The sequence below is a fragment of the Schistocerca cancellata genome, chromosome 7, assembly GCF_023864275.1.
Source record: "Schistocerca cancellata isolate TAMUIC-IGC-003103 chromosome 7, iqSchCanc2.1, whole genome shotgun sequence".
Lineage (NCBI taxonomy): Eukaryota > Metazoa > Arthropoda > Insecta > Orthoptera > Acrididae > Schistocerca > Schistocerca cancellata.
In genome coordinates this window covers 245,460,215-245,476,688 of record NC_064632.1, presented here as the reverse complement: position 1 = coordinate 245,476,688, position 16,474 = coordinate 245,460,215, and the positions used below count along the sequence as shown (strand labels likewise).

General features: G+C 40.8%; 1 protein-coding gene across 1 annotated transcript in view; it reads left to right on the top strand.

Annotated features, from left to right (window-relative positions):
- The window catches only part of LOC126091940 (ubiquitin carboxyl-terminal hydrolase 20), a 190,524-nt gene that overhangs the window by 141,798 nt on the left and 32,252 nt on the right, over positions 1-16,474 (top strand). The window contains exons 16-17 of the mRNA XM_049907266.1: positions 9,368-9,595; positions 9,773-9,955. Coding sequence (XP_049763223.1) covers positions 9,368-9,595; positions 9,773-9,955 — 411 coding nt within the window. The remainder of the gene's footprint in view (positions 1-9,367; positions 9,596-9,772; positions 9,956-16,474) is intronic.

The following is a 16,474-nucleotide window of genomic DNA, read 5'->3' as shown; positions in this document are numbered from 1 at the left end:
GTGAAACAACTTTGGAAAAAGACATTTAGTATTTCGGCCTTTAGTCTGTCATCCTCTGTTTCAGTACCATTTTGGTCACAGAGTGTCTGGACATTTTGTTTTGATCCACCTACCGCTTTGACATAAGACCAAAATTTCTTAGGATTTTCTGCCAAGTCAGTACATAGAACTTTACTTTCGAATTCATTGAACGCCTCTCGCATAGCCCTCCTCACACTACATTTCGCTTCGCGTAATTTTTGTTTGTCTGCAAGGCTTTGGCTATGTTTATGTTTGCTGTGAAGTTCCCTTTGTTTCCGCAGCAAGTTTTCTAACTTGGTTGTTGTACCACGGTGGCTCTTTTCCATCTCTTACGATCTTGCTTGGCACATACTCATCTAATGCATTATGTACGACGGTTTTGAACTTTGTCCACTGATCCTCAACACTATCTGTACTTGAGACAAAACTTTTGTGTTGAGCCAACAGGTACTCTGAAATCTGCTTTTTGTCACTTTTTCTAAACAGAAAAATCTTCCTACCCTTTTTAATATTCCTATTTATGGCTGAAATCATCGATGCCGTAACCGCTTTATGATCGCTGATTCCCTGTTCTGCGTTAACTGTTTCAAATAGTTTGGGTGTGTTTGTCACCAGAAGGTCTATCACCACGAGTCGGTTCTCTGTTTAACTGCTCACGGTAGTTTTCAGATAAAGCACTTAAAAAAATTTCACTGGATTCTTTGTCCCTGCCACCCGTTATGAACGTCTGAGTCTCCCAGTCTATATCCGGCAAATTAAAATCTCCACCCAGAACTATAACATGGTGGGGAAATCTACTCGAAATATTTTCCAAATTATCCTTCAGGTGCTCAGCCACAACAGCTGCTGAGCCAGGGGGCCTATAGAGACATCCAATTACCATGTCTGAGCCTGCTTTAACCGTGACCTTCACCCAAATTATTTCACATTTCGGATCTCCGTCAATTTCCTTCGATACTATTGCACTTCTTATCGCTATAAACAAGCCTCCCCCTTCACTGTCCAGCCTGTCTCTGCGGTATACATTCCAATCTGAGTTTAGGATTTCATTACTGTTTACGTCTGGTTTCAGCCAACTTTCTATCCCTAGTACTATATGGGCGTTGTAACCGTTTATTAATGAGAGCAGTTCTGGGACCTTTCTGTAGACGCTCCTGCAGTTTACTATTAGCACATTAATATTGTTATTCCCTGTTGCATTTTCATTCAATGTTAACAGTGTAATAAACTCATGCACTTCATCAGAAACATTAGTAAAAATCTGGAGTCAGCAGTATATGCGTTGCATCGTAGACTTAAGACAAAATCCTGTATTTGCTCAGCTATAATGCCTGCAGCCAAAAGCTGAAATATATCACACACAGACAACAGTGTGATGGCACTAGTTTTTTACATTATGAGGCGGTATATTACTGAGAAACTATTATGTCTACTGACTCTGGCAGCGGAAGCATACAGAAATATTAATAGTAATTTCAAACCTTTTGCAAATGATGCAGAAGTAATATCTGAAAGAAGCTAAACAGTTATTCGTGCAGATCTTGATAAGTGGTGCAAAGAGTGGCATCTTCCTTAAAATATTCGGAAACATAGTCATGCCCTTTACAAAATGCAAAAATATCACATCTCATGACTACGATATCAGGGTGTCACAAATGGAATCAGTTAACTCGTATAAACATCAGAGTGTAAAAATTTGTGGTAATATTAAATGGAGTGATTACTTAACCTCAATCACATGTAAAGCAGGTGGAAGGCTTTCATTAATCAGCAGGATACTAGGGAAATGCAATCATTCTAATCATTCAACAAAGTAGATTACTTATAAAACACATGACTCGTCTGAGAATGTTGCGAAAATGTGTGGGACTTGCACTAAGTAGGGCTAAACTCAATATATACAGTGAAGGGCAGCATGAATGGTTTGTTTGATGCATAAGAAAGTGGCATGGATATGCTGAGAAACTTGAACTGGCAGAAGACGGATGTCAGCTACCATCTGAAAGACTGTGTACTATGTTTCAAAAACCAGAATTAACTGACAGATCTGGGAATAAACTGCAGCCCCCTACGTGTTGCTCCCGTAAAGTCATGAAGATAAGATTAGACTAATTTCACCTAGTGCAGTGGCATTTGAACAGTCACTCTTTCTGGACTCCTTACTTGAATTGAAGAAGATGAAATTTATTTCCCGACTGTAAATTCCTTTACATTAATTGTATTAGGTATAGATAGTGACACATGAAAATTTGTGTCAGACCAGGACTGGAACCCAGATTTCCCTCTTATCACGAATGGTTGCATTAATCATTTCTGTTATTAGTGCATGCTCCCCAGACTGACGAAATCTTCCATGTGTCACATTGCATGCATCCTTATATGATACTCCACTAAATTCTTCAAAATTGCTCACAACAGTATTTGGATTCCTGCAACAGGGAGAATGATATGATGATGAATCCAGACCAATGTTTTCATCGTTGTATGCCTGCCTAGGCTTATAATACTTAACATGCCTGTCAGAATGGGAAGAAACTCTCACAAATTGTACAGTGGGAAATACATTCTGATATGCTCTTCATTGCAGAATGGATGGGTGGTAAACATTGCCCTTCACCACAGTTTAGTGATGTCCACTCATTCAAGTGTCCACTTAATAAACTATATAACAATTAAAGCAGAGTTTGTATGTGGCATGACTGTTCCCACGGGTGTTGCTGCCTCTAATACGGTAGGTTATGCTTGATATAAGACTTGGAATAGTGTGTGCTGGGTGCGCAATGAAAGGTAGTCAAAACTCTGGTGGCGGAAGTGGTTCAGTTCTCCTGAAATGAAGGAACACTCTTCCCATAACACTTGTCACCTTTCCGAAAGTACAGTTATGCGGCTCAACCAGTCTAACCCCCGTGCCACATGGGTCATATCTGTAGAAGCAGTCGTGTCATATATCAACTTGCACAGCCTATTATGTGAGCATGAACACTAACCAGTTGACCACACAAATATGTGGCCACCAGCAGACGGTGGCCTAGAGCAGGGTAAACCACCCAATAACAGAATATGCTGCTGAGCTTAAACATGCTCATGCTTGCATTTCACAACCATTTCCACCTGGAATCCCCCAATATTATCTTTGAATTTCTTAGATGGGAATTGTCCTTAGAATTTACCCTCTGACCTCACAGTCCTCCTGGCCTGAATCTTCACTATTCCTTGTCCTATACCCATATCTGCCCTGCCGCCATGCCTCCACCTTCAATCCATAATGTTTTCATACACTATTCTCTCTACCACACTTTCATATCTGTTTTCCCTCTGTCCCATCCTTGCTCCCACCTACAAGTGCACTTTATCAGTTTCACTCCATGTGCCACATCCAACTTCCTCTGCTTCATCAAATGGGGGTGGGGGGGGGGGTGTCACCATCCTATCCTGTATCCTTGCTACCTCTCTCTCCCTGCCAAACCTCCCTCCTCTCCACCCGTTCCATTTCCTCCACTAACCATTCTTCACTGAGTGAGGTGGCGCAATGGCTAGCATACTGGACTCGCATTTGGTAGGACAATGGTTCAGTCCCGCATCCGGGCATCCTGATTTAGGTTTTCCGTGATTTCCCTAAATCGCTCCAGGTAAATGCCGGGATGGTTCCTTTGAAAGGGCACAGCAGACTTCCTTCCCTAATCCGAAGAGACTGATGACCTCGCTGTCTGGTCTCCTCCCAAACAACCCAACCTAACCATTCTTCTCTCACAAACTCTACCTGAGAAAACCCCTTTTGAGCTGCATAGCCATAGCAAGGCACTTAAATTTATCTGTGGTGTATGGACATTTTTGAGGTCTAAGGTGTATTGTTGTTCTTGTTGTTGTGGTCTTCAGTCCTGAGACTGGTTTGATGCAGCTCTCCATGCTATTCTATCCTGTGCAAGCTTCTTCATCCCCCAGTACCTACCGCAACCTACATCCTTCTGAATCTGCTTAGTGTATTCATCTCTTGGTCTCCCTCTATGATTTTTACCCACCATGCTGCCCTCCAATAACAAATTGGTGATCCCTTGATGCCTCAACACGTCCTACCAACCGATCCCTTCTTCTAGTCAAGTTGTGCCACAAACTTCTCTTCTCCCCAGTCCTATTCAATACTTCACCATTAGTTACGTGATCTACCCATCTAATCTTCAGCATTCTTCTGTAGCACCACATTTCGAAAGCTTCTATTCTCTTCTTGTTCATACTATTTATCGTCCAGGTTTCACTTCCATACATAGCTACACTCCATACAAATACTTTCAGAAATGACTTTCTGACACTTAAATCTATACTCAATGTTAACAAATTTTTCTTCTTGAGAAACACTTTCCTTGCCATTGTCAGTCTACATTTTATATCCTCTCTACTTCGACCATCTTCAGTTATTTTGCTCCCCAAATAGCAAAACTCCTTTACTACTTTAAGTGTCTCGTTTCCTAATCTAATTCCCTCAGCATCACCCGATTTAATTCGACTACATTCCATTATCCTCGTTTTGCTTTTGTTGATGTTCATCTTATATCCTCCTTTCAAGACACTATCCATTCCGTTCAACTGCTCTTCCAAGTCCTTTGCTGTCTCTGACAGGATTACAATGTCATTGGCGAACCTCAAAGTTTTTATTTCTTCTCCATGGATTTTAATACCTTCTCCGAATTTTTCTTTTGTTTCCTTCACTGCTTGCTCAATATACAGATTGAATAACATCGGGGAGAGACTACAACCCTGTCTCACTCCCTTCCCAACCACTGCTTTCCTTTCATGCCCCTCGACTCTTATAACTGCCATCTGGTTTCTGTACAAATTGTAAATAGCCTTTCGCTCCCTGTATTTTGCCCCTGCCACATTCAGAATTTGAAAGAGAGTATTCCAGTCAACATTGTCAGAAGCTTTCTCTAAGTCTACAAATGCTAGAAACGTAGGTTTGCCTTTCCTTAATCTATCTTCTAAGATAAGTCGTAAGGTCAGTATTGCCTCACGTGTTCCGATATTTCTACGGAATCCAAACTGATCTTCCAGGAGGTCGGCTTCTACTAGTTTCTCTATTCGTCTGTAAAGAATTCGTGTTAGTATTTTGCAGCCGTGACTTATTAAACTGATAGTTCAGTAATTCTCACATCTGTCAACATCTGCTTTCTTTGGGATTGGAATTATTATATTCTTCTTGAAGTCTGAGGGTATTTCGCCTGTCTCATACATCTTGCTCACCAGATGGTAGAGTTTTGTCATGACTGGCTCTCCCAAGGCTGTCAGTAGTTCTAATGGAATGTTGTCTACTCCTGGGGCCTTGTTTTGACTCAGGTCTTTCAGTGCTCTGTCAAACTCTTCATGCAGTATTATATCTCCCATTTCATCTTCATCTACATCCTCTTCCATTTCCGTAAGATTGTCCTCAAGTACATCGCTCTTGTATAGACCCTCTATATACTCCTTCCACCTTTCTGCTTTCCCTTCTTTGCTTAGAACTGGGTTCCCATCTGAGCATACAAATTGTTCTCTTTTCCCCAAAGGTCTCTTTAATTTTCCTGTAGGCAGTATCTATCTTACCCCTAGTGAGATCAGCCTCTACATCCTTACATTTGTCCTCTAGCCATCCCTGCTTAGCCATTTTGCACTTCCTGTCGCTCTCATTTGTGAGACGTTTGTATTCGTTTTTGCCTGCTTCACTTGCTGCATTTTTGTATTTTCTCCTTTCATCAATTAAATTCAGTATCTCTTCTGTTACCCAAGGATTTCTACTAGCCCTTGTCTTTTTACCTATGTGATCCTCTGCTGCCTTCACTACTTCATCCCTCAAAGCTACCCATTCTTCTTCTACTGTATTTCTTTCCCCAATTCCTGTCAATTTTTCCCTTATGCTCTCCCTGAAACACTGAACAACCTCCGGTTTAGTCAGTTTATCCAGGTCCCATCTCCTTAAATTCCTACCTTTTTGCAGTTTCTTCAGTTTTAATCTACAGGTCATAACTAATAGATTGTGGTCAGAGTCCACATCTGCCCCTGGAAATGTCTTACAATTTAAAACCTGGTTCCTAAATCTCTGTCTTACCATTATATAATCTATCTGAAACCTGTCAGTATCTTCAGGCTTCTTCCATGTATACAACCTTCTTTTATGATTCTTGAAGCAAGTGTTAGCTATGATTAAGTTGTACTCTGTGCAAAATTCTACCAGGCGTCTTCCTCTTTCATTTCTTACCCCCAATCCATATTCGCCTACTACATTTCCTTCTCTCCCTTTTCCTACTGCCGAATTCCAGTCACCCACGACTTAAATTTTCGTCTCCCTTCACTATCTGAATAATTTCTTTTATTTCATCATACATTTCTTCAATTTTTTCGTCATCTGCAGAACTAGTTGGCATATAAACTTGTACTACTGTAGTAGGCGTGGGCTTTGTATCTGTCTTGGCCACAATAATGCGTTCACTAACTTTAACCTATCCATTTCTCTCTTTAAATTTTCTAACCTACCTGCCCGATTAAGGGATCTGACATCCCATGCTCCGACCCGTAGAACGCCAGTTTTCTTTCTCCTGATAATGACATCCTCTTAAGTAATCCCCGCCCGGAGATCCGAATGGGGGACTATTTTACCTCCGGAATATTTTACCCAAGAGGACGCCATCATCATTTAACCATACAGTTAAGCTGCATGCCCTCGGGAAAAATTACGGCCACAGCTTCCCCTTGCAGCATTACCAGCACAGCAAGGCCGTTTTGTTTAGTGTTACAAGGCCATTTCAGTCAATCATCCAGACTGTTGCCCCTGCAACTACTGAAAAGGCTGCTGCCCCTCTTCAGGAACCACACGTTTGTCTGGCCTCTGAACAGATACCCCTCCGTTGTGGTTGCACCTACAGTACGGCTATCTGTATCGCTGTGGCACGCAAGCCTCCCCACCAACGGCAAGGTCCATGGTTCATGGTTCATGAAATAATTTCTGCTGCTTCAGTCACATTGTACTAATACTTGATAATATTATGAATAGGATGGATTGCTACCCACATGAGCGCACGCAGCCACTATCTCTGGCTGCCTGGGCCAGACTGCAAGCAACTGTGCATGAATCTGCACAATATTCTCGGCCATCCTTGCACAACTCCTGCTCCCAACTCTTTGCCTCATGTCTCTATAATAGACCTAGATGCAAGACCTGTCCCACACAACCTTCTACCACCACCTACTCCAGTCTGATCACAAGCATCACCCATCCCATCAGAGGCAGGGCTACCTGTGAAACCAGTCACGTGATCTACAAGCTAAACTGCAACCACTGTGCTGCATTTTACATGGATATGACAACCAACAAGCTGTATGTTCGCATTAATGGCCGCCAACAAACTGTGACCAAGAAGCATCTGGACCATCCAGTTGCTGAGCATGCTGCCCAACACAGTGTTCTTCATTTTACTGACTGATTCACAGACTGTACCATCTGGATCCTTTTTATCAACATCAGTTTTTCTGAACTGCACTCATTTATCCCTGTCCCTTTTCCCATTCCAGCACTCCACAGCCCTCCAATTCACCAACACACCCACAAGCTTTTTACTTTTCTGCCCCCACCCCCATCTTCCGCCTGACCTCTAGACTGCGTTTAGTTGCCCTACCCTCTCTCCACCTCATCCCTGTATGCTCGAATCAGCACTTTACCATCCCCACTCCTACCCTGTTATCCCTTCCCCTCGCCACCCCAGCCTCCATCTTACCCTCACCACCCAGATTGCTTCTCTCATCATGCACAGTTGCTCGCAGTCTAGCCTTAGCAGCCAGAGACAGTGGTTTTGTGTTATTCCATTCTGGATTTTCCATTGTGTGATTTTTTACTAATGTTTAAAAGCAGGACGCATTTCGGCAGCATGCTGCCGTCATCAGCTGCATTACAGTGACTTTTGTATGACATTAAGTGATGATCATTTGATGGGTAGGCCAGTGAGGTTATGTAATGATATATAACACTGTACAGGAAGATACTTTTATTTTAGTGTGTACCTTAAGTGAGTTGCATGCTCAAATCATTTTATTGATGTATTTACTTACATTTCACTAACAAAATGATTTACACATAAAATTCGCTTAAGGTAGACACTAAAATAAATTTTTCTTTCTGTACCAGGCCCAACAAATGAACCTCATCGTGTTTCATATTAATTGGTATGCATGCGACAGTATGTGCAACCTAGTACAAGTGCCATTCAAAAAATGTCCAACTTTTATTTCTAAAATCAATCTTCATTCTGATACAAACAGTGGAAAATCCAGGACGGAATGTAACAATATTATGACAAGGATAGTTCCTACTCGCCATATAGCCGAGATACTGAGTCGCAGATAGGTACAACAACAAAAGGCTGTCACAAAATAAGCCTTCAGCCAACAAGGCCACACACACACACACACACACACACACACACACACACACACACACTCAAATGCAACTCACTCACATGACTGCAATCTCAGGCAGTGAAACCACACAGTGCATATTTGCATTCATTTCGTCAAAATTACTAATGTATTAAATGTTGTTCGCTTTCCTTTGTTCCATTCATTGTCTGTTATATGATTTGCTAAGAGATTTGTTTCCATAACAAGTATTTCCCAAAATTTGTCATCAAGAGTAATAGAAAATAATTCTAATAATCCTGGGTGTTCACTTAAATTACTTAAAGAAGATTTTACGACATGAAGCTCAGTATATTTCCAAATGATTGGTGTGTTTCTTGCAAATACATGGAACAAGTTATTTAGGTACTTGATTTTTTTTTTTTTTTTTTTCACAACTGTCGTCACTTTGTATGCCTTCTTTTTTGTACAATGATGTTGCTATTACTGGATTCTTTGTCACTACTTCCATGTAAATGCCTCTCTCTTAACATTATGTAAAAGTTGTTAAATTTTTCTTCATAACCACCAACATTCTTGCTTTAAAATGTAAATTTAACAAATTGTGACTAATTCCTGTGGCTTAATGGTAAGAACTAAACCAAGATTACCACTGAAAAGTGTTTGTCTCTTGAGTTAGACTCGTGGTGTTGACTTTGGTCTAACTTTCATTCCCATTCATTGTGGTATGTACTTTTGGCCCACAATTTTTTCCATGAGTCTGACTCTATGTATGCATCTTTGGACCAAAACTGTTATCAACAGTAAATCAAGGTGTTAAACCATTTTGTTTTCTAACACTGGTAAGACTATGATGTGCATAGTATTACCAGTTCAGAATTTTGAGGTATTTAATGCACTTCATCAGTTCCAGCAGCAAAACAGTGTGCACTCTCCATTACTGTAGTATTAAAAATTGACTTCACTTCAGTTTCAGATTATGCTCAACTATCAGAAGAACTGTGGTATTTCTTTAAACGTATTTATGGAGGAGGACCTGAAGTTGTGTTTCGGTCACCATATGCAGGAGGTCCAGCAGTGAGTTGCACTACTGCTTCAGGCATTGGCCGACCTTGTTATCCAGGTACAGTGTCGGCAACACCTGATGGGAGTTTGGCAGCTGCCATTAAGGCCCGCAGCACAGACAACATAGATACTGGTAATATCATCTGCTAATGGAGATTCAATTTTGTAGATCTTATCTCATTTTTCTCTATCATTTTCTGTATTAGCCATGGTTTGGTTACATGTTTCTAACTTCCTCCTTTTTGTGATTACCCAGAATATTCATTTTAATAAAACCTGTGTGTTATGTAGCACATTTTGTGTATTTTAGGGCTATATTCATCTGCAAATACAGCTGTTATGGGCCGACAGACCAGAGCTCAAAGTGCCAGTTCTGACAACACAGCACTACGTTCAGCAGCCAGGAATGCTTCAGTGCACAGAAAGCAGCAACAACAACAACAGTCATTAGATACAACTGTGGATATGGGTACATATTATCAGAACTTCTTGTGTATGTATGCCTCATACAATACAATCACTGTGACTTTCTATGTAGCGTAGAACCATGGCTTGCAAATATGCAGTGCAATGTGCAAGTAAAATCAGTCAAAACTCTAAGATGTAAGGAAGCTTGTAAAGACCCACCATTTTCACTTCTGTACAATTTAAAATGATTGGTTCATTGCAGAAGAATCTCATAAAAAATGCAACCAAATCTGCATAGAAGGTTTTTTTTTAAAAAAAAAAAAAAGGGTGTAGTGTATGCCTTCAGTACTAGTTTTCTCTGCGGAAGGACATTGTCCGTAAGCTTATTAGCATCTTAGGGCTTGTTTATATGCTCATCAACCTCTTAATACCTCACTGCACAATGAATTGTTACCTTTACTTCTTCCATTATTTATATTCCACCCAGGATTTCTCATATTTTTTTTATAAAAATCTTATAAACGTTCTTTAAATGGGAATTGATTTAACATGCAGGGCAAACTAAGCAAATTATCGTGCTCAGATGGTTAGAGAAAATAAAAGCAAAATTAACAAGTTTAGTAGTATAACCATTTTTTGCAGCACGTATATAAATATGTGTTTTATGTACTTATTAGCGAACCCAGCCATGCTTCACATTTGCTAAATGTGTATGGGAATGGGATACATGTCTTAATCTTCTACTAATCCCCCCCCACCCCACCTCCACCCCCCTCTCTCTCTCACCCATCTCCTTCTCCCTCCCCTGGCAGGCCATCTCCCCATTCCCCTCTATTTCCATCTCCTACTACACCCTCTCCTTCTCTGTTTCTCCTTCCTCTCTACACATCTCTTTCCCTTTCTGTCATAACTTGAGCTTTATTCATTGTTATCGCAAACGAAACCACGACTCGGAATTGAAGTCGCCTAAAATGAATAGGCAAATCTGTTGAAATCATTGGTATTTGGGGTATGAGAGAGATTGCTCCAGATGCCTTTATCTGTGAGGGTAGTAGCTTCAATACCAGCATTTGACACGGTTTTAATCTGTGAATAGATAGGATTACAGAGTTTTCAGATGATTCAGATTCCATAGTAGTATTATAATCATTAGCGGATAAGCCAGAAACACAACTTTCCTGTTTTCTGTTAAAACCGACTGTGAGAAAGACAATAAAATGGCAAATTGTTGTGTTTACAATTTTTGCTTAAAATTATATATAAGGAGGGGAAAATATATATAGGGATAATCAATTTGTCTAATGGTTTAAATTGCTTTCTATCTAATTAAGACTGACTGTGAGGAAAAAAACTAAACCACACATTTTCAGAACATAGCACTTTCTTTCTCTGTTTGCTTTAACAGAAAGCCTGTACATTGTTGTTTGAAACCTAGAAATTAAACATGTTGTAATAAGTGATATGCATTCGAATATGCAAATACTCTACTGGCTATTAAAATTGCTACACCAAGAAGAATTGCAGATGATACGCGGGTGTTCATTGGACAAATATATTATACTAGAACTGACATGTGATTACATTTTCACACAATTTGGGTGCATAGATCCTGAGAAATCAGTACCCAGGACAACCACCTCTGGCCGTAATAACGGCCTTGATATGCCTGGACATTGAGTCAAACAGAGCTTGGATGGCGTGTACAGGTACAGCTGCCCGTGCAGCTTCAACACGATACCACAGTTCATCAAGAGTAGTGACTGGCGTATTGTGACGAGCCAGTTGCTCGGCCACCATTGACCGGACGTTTTCAATTGGTGAGAAATCTGAAGAATGTGCTGGCCAGGGCAGCAGTCGAACATTTTCTGTATCCAGAAAGGCCTGTACAGGACCTGCAACATGCGTTCGTGCATTATCCTGCTGAAATGTAGGGTTTCGCAGGGATTGAATGAAGGGTAGAGCCACGGGTCGAAACACATCTGAAATGTAACGTCCACTGATCAAAGTGCTGTCAATGCGAATAAGAGGTGACCGAGACGTGTAACCAATGGCACCCCATACCATCACGCCGGGTGATACGCCAGTATGGCGATGATGAATACACGCTTCCAATGTGCATTCACCGCGATGTTGCCAAACACGGATGCGACCATCATGATGCTGTAAACAGAATGATGCTGTAAACAGAATCTGGATTCATCTGAAAGAATGACGTTTTGCCATTCGTTCACTGAGGTTCGTTGTTGAGTACAGCATCGCAGGCGCTCCTGTCTGTGTTGCAGCGTCAAGGGTAACCGCAGCCTTGGTCTCACAGCTGATAGTCTATGCTGCTGCAAACAGCGTCGAACTGTTCGTGCAGATGGTTGTCGTCTTGCAAAAGTCCCCATCTGTTGACTCAAGGATCGAGACGTGGCTGCACGATCTGTTACAGCCATGCAGATAAGATGTCTGTCATCTCAACTACTAGTGAGACGAGGTTGTTGGGATCCAGCACGGTGTTCCATATTACCTTCCTGAACCCACCGATTCCATATTCTGCTAACAGCCATTGGATCTCGACCAATGCGAGCAGCAATGTCGCGATACAATAAAGCGCAATCGCGATAGGCTACAATCTGACCTTTATCAAGCCCGCATCTCGTGGTCGTGCGGTAGCGTTCTCGCTTCCCACGCCCGGGTTCCCGGGTTCGATTCCCGGCGGGGTCAGGGATTTTCTCTGCCTCGTGATGGCTGGGTGTTGTGTGCTGTCCTTAGGTTAGTTAGGTTTAAGTAGTTCTAAGTTCTAGGGGACTTATGACCACAGCAGTTGAGTCCCATAGTGCTCAGAGCCATTTTGACCTTTATCAAAGTCGGAAACGTGATGGTACGATTTCTCCTCCTTACACGAGGCATCACAACGTTTCACGAGGCAAAGCCGATCAACTGCTGTTTATGTATGAGAAATCGGTTGGAAACTTTCTTCATGTCAGCACGTTTTAGGTGTTGCCACCAGCTCCAACCTTGTGTGAATGCTCTGAAAATTTAATCATTTGCATATCACAGCATCTTCTTCCTGTCGGTTAAATTTCGCGTCTGTAGCACGTCATCTTCGTGGTGTAGCAATTTTAATGGCCAGTAGCGTATTTAAATTAGAATTGTTGGTTGTTGGCCAGTTAAGCCATCCTTTTCTGTTCTTGCCAACCAGTTTCTTCTGGTGTAATAGCACAGTTCTTGTACTTTTCAGGATAGATGTTCTGAGCCTGATTTTATTACAAGTTGTTTCTCTCTCTCTCTCTCTCTCTCTCTCTCTCTCTCTCTCTCTCTCTCTCTCTCCCTTAAAAATGTTATGCAGTAGTTATGAGAATGCTCGTCCATATAATTTTTACTTTTATATGTGGTATTTATGTTTTCATTTTCCAGTACTTGGTCATTTTCTTTCAATACATGATGTTTTTGTGACTTCTCCATATTTATCTCTCTACACCTGTTAATTGGTTCCTTTCTACATCTACATCTACATCCATACTCCGCAAGCCTCCTGACGGTGTGTGGCGGAGGGTACCTTGAGTACCTCTATCGGTTCTCCCTGCTATTCCAGTCCTGTATTGTTCGTGGAAAGAAGGATTGTCGGTATGCCTCTGTGTGGGATCTAACCTCTCTGATTTTACCCTCATGGTCTCTTCGCGAGATATACGTAGGAGGGAGCAATATACTGCTTGACTCGTTGGTGAAGGTATGTTCTAGAAACTTCAACAAAAGCCCATACCGAGCTACTGAGCGTCTCTCATGCAGAGTCTTCCACTGGAGTTTATCTATCATCTCCGTAATGCTTTCACGATTACTAAATGATCCTGTAACGAAGTGTGCTGCTCTCCGTTGGATCTTCTCTATCTCTTCCATCAACCCTATCTGGCACGGATCCCACACTGCTGAGCAGTATTCAAGCAATGGGCGAAAAAGCGTACTGTAACCTACTTCCTTTGTTTTCAGATTGCATTTCCTTATGATTCTTCCAATGAATCTCAGTCTGGCATCTGCTTTACCAACGATCAACTTTATATGATCATTCCATTTTAAATCACTCCTAATGCCTACTCCCAGATAATTCATGGAATCAACTGCTTCCAGTTGCTGACCTGCTATATTGTAGCTAAATGATAAGGGATCGATCTTTCTATGTATTCGCAGCACGTTACATTTGTCTACATTGAGATTCAATTGCCATTCCCTGCACCATGCGTCAATTCGCTGCAGATCCTTCTGCATTTCAGTACAATTTTCCATTGTTACAACCTCTCGATATACCACAGAATCATCCGCAAAAAGCCTCAGTGAACTTCCAATGTCATCCACAACGTCATTTATGTATATTGTGAATAGCAACGGTCCTACGACATCCCCCTGCGGCACACCTGAAATCACTCTTACTTCGGAAGACTTCTCTCCATTGATAATGACATGCTGCATTCTGTTGTCTAGGAACTGTTCAATCCAATCACACAATTGGTCTGATAGTCCATATGCTCTTACTTTGTTCATTAAACGACTGTGGGGAACTGTATCGAACGCCTTGCGGAAGTCAATAAACATGGCATCTACCTGGGAACCCGTGTCTATTGCCCTCTGAGTCTCGTGGACGAATAGCGCGAGCTGGGTTTCACATGACCGTCTTTTTCGAAACCCATGCTGATTTCTACAGAGTAGATTTCTAGTCTCCAGAAAAGTCATTATACTCTAACACAATACGTGTTCCAAAATTCTACAACTGATCGACGTTAGAGATATAGGTCTATAGTTCTGCACATCTGTTCGACGTCCCTTCTTGAAAATGGGGATGGCCTGTACCCTTTTCCAATCCTTTGGAACGCTATGCTCTTCTAGAGACCTACGGTACACTGCTTCAAGAAGGGGGGCAAGTTCCTTCACATACTCTGTGTAAAATCGAACTGGCATCCCATCAGGTCCAGAGGCCTTTCCTCTTTTGAGCGATTTTAATTGTTTTTCTATCCGTCTGCGTCTATTTCGATATCTACTATTTTGTCATCTGTGCGACAATCTAGAGAAGGAACTACAGTGCAGTCTTCCTCTGTGAAACAGCTTTGGAAAAAGACATTTAGTATTTCAGCCTTTAGTCTGTCATCCTCTGTTTCAGTACCATTTTGGTCACAGAGTGTCTGGACATTTTGTTTTGATCCACCTACCACTTTGACATAAGACCAAAATTTCTTAGGATTTTCTGTCCATTTTGCACAGTCCATTCCTCAGCCATAGCTTCCAATACCTCCAATAAATATATTGATAAAATTCTTTTTGATTTCTATAGTATATTGCTAAATTACTTTTATTTATGAACATAATACTTTTTTCAGTACCCATTAGACTTTTGTGGTTACTTTAGTTAGTGCACTATCGAAGTAACATAATTCATTTATTTGCTATAGTTACATTACATACTTAATGTTTGTCCCCAGTTGCTTTTCCAGTTTCTTTATAACTGTTATTCTGATTTCGTTTTTATATATATTCAGGTCATTATTTGGAAGGGCCACAGTCAGTGTGTGCATCACACAGTTCACCTCAGTTTCTGAAACTGCAAAAGACTACAATAGCAACAAAAAATCCAGTACAATGTATTTATTGTTTTGTCCATTTTAGCAGGTTTTTCATAGTTTGTATTCCCATTTCTATAAATAAATTAAAATAAATGATGAGGGTGTGGGGGAGGGAGAGGGTTGTGGACAGTCTCATCCGACATGTTCTATTATCTCAGCCTCTTCGTCATTGTCATTAAGATCTATTGCTGTACTCTGATGTTTGTAAAAAGCTGAGCCTCATCCTTTACAATCTTGCAACTTTCGTGCTCACCCCCTTACCGTGATGACATGTAACGAATATCGTATTGTTGGAACAAAGTCTTGTTTCTTTGGTTCATTGAAAGTAAAACAAATGTTTGTGTAAATAGGATTTTCCATTAAATTTTTTTTTTAAATTCACCAAGAGATGGAGGAACTGGCCAATTAATAACCTTCCTAAAAGGCAGTTCACTGTACAGTTGATAGAAATAGGATTTCTTGCTTTCAAATCATTCTTCTTCGGGAGGAGACAGCAGAGTTGGGGGAGGTAGGAAAGGGGTTGGGGCAAGTCACCCAGAATGCAAATTGAGAAGCATACTTGAGGCATAAGAGTAAAGGAAGCAAAATGAAAGCTTTTGAGTGTGTAATGATTTTTACCTCTAATAGATCTCTTGAATAATTTTTAACAATACATTGAAGTTTTGATTTTTTTTTAAATAAATTATTTATAAAGCCATTTCAAAACTAATACTCCTTGCTGTACCTGGTTGTTTGCCACCAAAATTTCATAACACAAGCTGACTTTTCATCCCAATGTTACATTAGAATCCATTTTATGATAAAAAGTTTTTAAGTAAAAGATCAGTGTCTTACTGCACTATGTATGTATAAGTAAAAATGCATTTAAATTATTTGTTTTTGTTATAAGTCTGCAAAATATCAAATCAAGATCTTTGCTATGTGCAACTCAAAAACCTTTTTTTGCAAGTAACTTGGAAATATATTATGAAAAACAAGGGGATGGCCCATATCAGACCTCAAACAGGCCAAAC